Raw genomic sequence first — 2354 nt, 5'->3', positions numbered from 1 at the left:
CCTCAGAAGTGTCCTGTTCCAGCATTCAAAATGTTACGATGGGTCCAGCGATCCTACAACACACCTTCGTTATTACAATCGTATCTTAGCCCAATGGGAGCAGGACGATGCAGTCCTCTACAGGTATTTTCCTTCAAGTCTAAAGGGATCATCACTATCTTGGTTCGACAACCTACCGCCCAACTCCATCAAATCCTATGGCCAGCTCACTGAGAAGTTCTTAGAAACTTACATGTACAACAAGGCTGTCAACGCAGGAATGGATAAGCTTTTCTGGCAACCGCTTACAAAGAGACAATCAGGGAGTATACCGACAGATGGCACAATATTTGTCAAGCCATAGGAAATGTAGATCCAGTGGTTAGCATCAACTGTTACAAGTGAGGACTGGATAGAATGAGCCCGTTATTTGTGGAGATCCATGGAAGTGTCCCTAAGACATAAGGAGACCTTCGAGTAATCGTTAAAAAGCACGCTAGGGTAGAAGAGATCCAGCGGGAAAACCCTAGGGCCCAAGCTCAAAGATCTCGTCGAACTAACTCCGTAGAACAAACTAGCGGATCAAATAGGGGTGGTTCAGCTGAACGTCCTAATGATTATAAAAGAGGACGAATGGATGACCGACGACGTGACGATCGGAAATTCGAAGATCAAGTCTTCACGAAGCTGAACAAAAACTACACCCGCATCCTGAGGGAGATCAAAGGCAGGGAAAACCTTGAGTGGCCATGGTCCAAAGGGAAGCAACCCCCTAGATCCGAAAAATCAAGAGATTACTGCGAATATCACTGTTCCAACGGCCACCAGACCGAGAAGTGCAAGAATCTCAAGATAATGATCCAAAAGTTGATTGACGCAGGTGACCTCAAGCAGTACATACAGAAGGCAGATAACAAAGATAAGACCAAGGGAAGCAAGCAAGTTCAACTACCAGAGGGAAACCTAACACTCAACACCATCTCATGTTCCGAAGCTACAGGACCCTCGCTAACAGCACAAATAGGGAAAAGATTAAGGAAACAATTCAAAGACTACTGTGAATTATACAAAATCGATGGGGTAGAAGTGGACGAACACGAACAATGGATGAACGCGCCTATGACCTTCGATGCAGAAGACATTGACGAAGATATGGAGGATCACAACGACCCCTTGGTCCTTACCTTACCAGTGGCAGGGTGCAATATCAAGAAGATCCTCATTGATGGAGGGAGTTCAGTTAATGTTCTATTATACGACACATTCAAACGAATGGAGCTTAACGATGAACAATTGATGTCTTCGTATTATACCATCTACGGATTCAATGGGGAACCTACAAAGCCGTTAGGAGACATTGTTTTGCAAGTGGATGCAGGACCAATGAAAGTGGATACTCGATTCAGTGTAGTGGACGCTCCTTCCCCCTATAACGCCATCATTGTCCGAAGATGGGTGCACAAGCTCAAAGTAGTGGAATCAACTTATCATCAGTACCTTACCCGAAGGGGTAATGGAAATAAAGGGAGATCAGGTTACCGCTCGAGAATGCCAAGCTATGCAAAACCAGCTCAACAACGAACAAGATGAGCAGCGGAAATCTCGAAGAGCCTGAAAAAAATAGGATGCGAAGGAGAAGGCAATTGATCTTTATCTCGAAGAAGTTTCTGGAAGGAGCTTGACGAAGGAGAGCATCGTTCTAAACACCGAGGCAAGTACTTCGACAACTAAGGAAGCTGAAGAGCCTACCAAATAGCAATTAAAGTATGTCCCTCTCCTAGGGGAACCAAAACCTATGTTCACACCTGTAGAACCCGTGAAGGAGATCAACATAGGGACCGAAGAAAATCCGAAGATGATCAAGATAGGGAATTTAATGAATGAAGAAAGAGAGACTTCTCTAATCAAACTACTCATGGAGTACGCAGATGTCTTTGCATGGAAGTTAGGGGATATGCCAGGGATTTATCCGAAGATAATTCATCACGAGCTTCGTATAAAGCCGGGCACGCCCCCCTTCAGGCAAAAAGTACGAAAGGTAGCGCCAGAGTACCACCAAGCAATTGAGAAAGAGCTCCGCAAATTGTTAGAGGATGGATTCATCAAGGAGGTCAAATAAACTACATGGATATCGAACATGGTCATAGTACGAAATAACAATGGGGGAGTAAGGATATGTATCGACTTCACCAACCTCAATAAGGCATGTCCGAAGGATAGTTACCCTCTCCCAAGAATCGATCAACTGGTGGAAGTCGTCGAAGGATACGAAGAACTGTCATTTATGGATGGATATTCTGGCTACAACCAAGTAGCCCTTGTTGAAGAAGATCAACAACACACGGCATTCTACACCCCGCACGGACTCTATTGTT

The 2354-nt window shown here is 44.8% G+C and overlaps 1 protein-coding gene across 1 annotated transcript; it reads left to right on the top strand.

The window, feature by feature from the left end:
- Positions 1-612: 612 nt before the first annotated feature.
- Positions 613-1569, top strand: LOC113279572. The gene has a single exon (XM_026528275.1). The coding sequence runs from the start codon at positions 613-615 to the stop codon at positions 1567-1569; it is 957 nt and encodes a 318-aa protein (XP_026384060.1).
- The last annotated feature ends 785 nt before the right edge of the window (positions 1570-2354 follow it).

Source organism: Papaver somniferum, chromosome 1 (genome assembly GCF_003573695.1).
Source record: "Papaver somniferum cultivar HN1 chromosome 1, ASM357369v1, whole genome shotgun sequence".
Classification (NCBI taxonomy): domain Eukaryota; kingdom Viridiplantae; phylum Streptophyta; class Magnoliopsida; order Ranunculales; family Papaveraceae; genus Papaver; species Papaver somniferum.
This window is presented reverse-complemented; position numbering and strand designations above follow the sequence as displayed.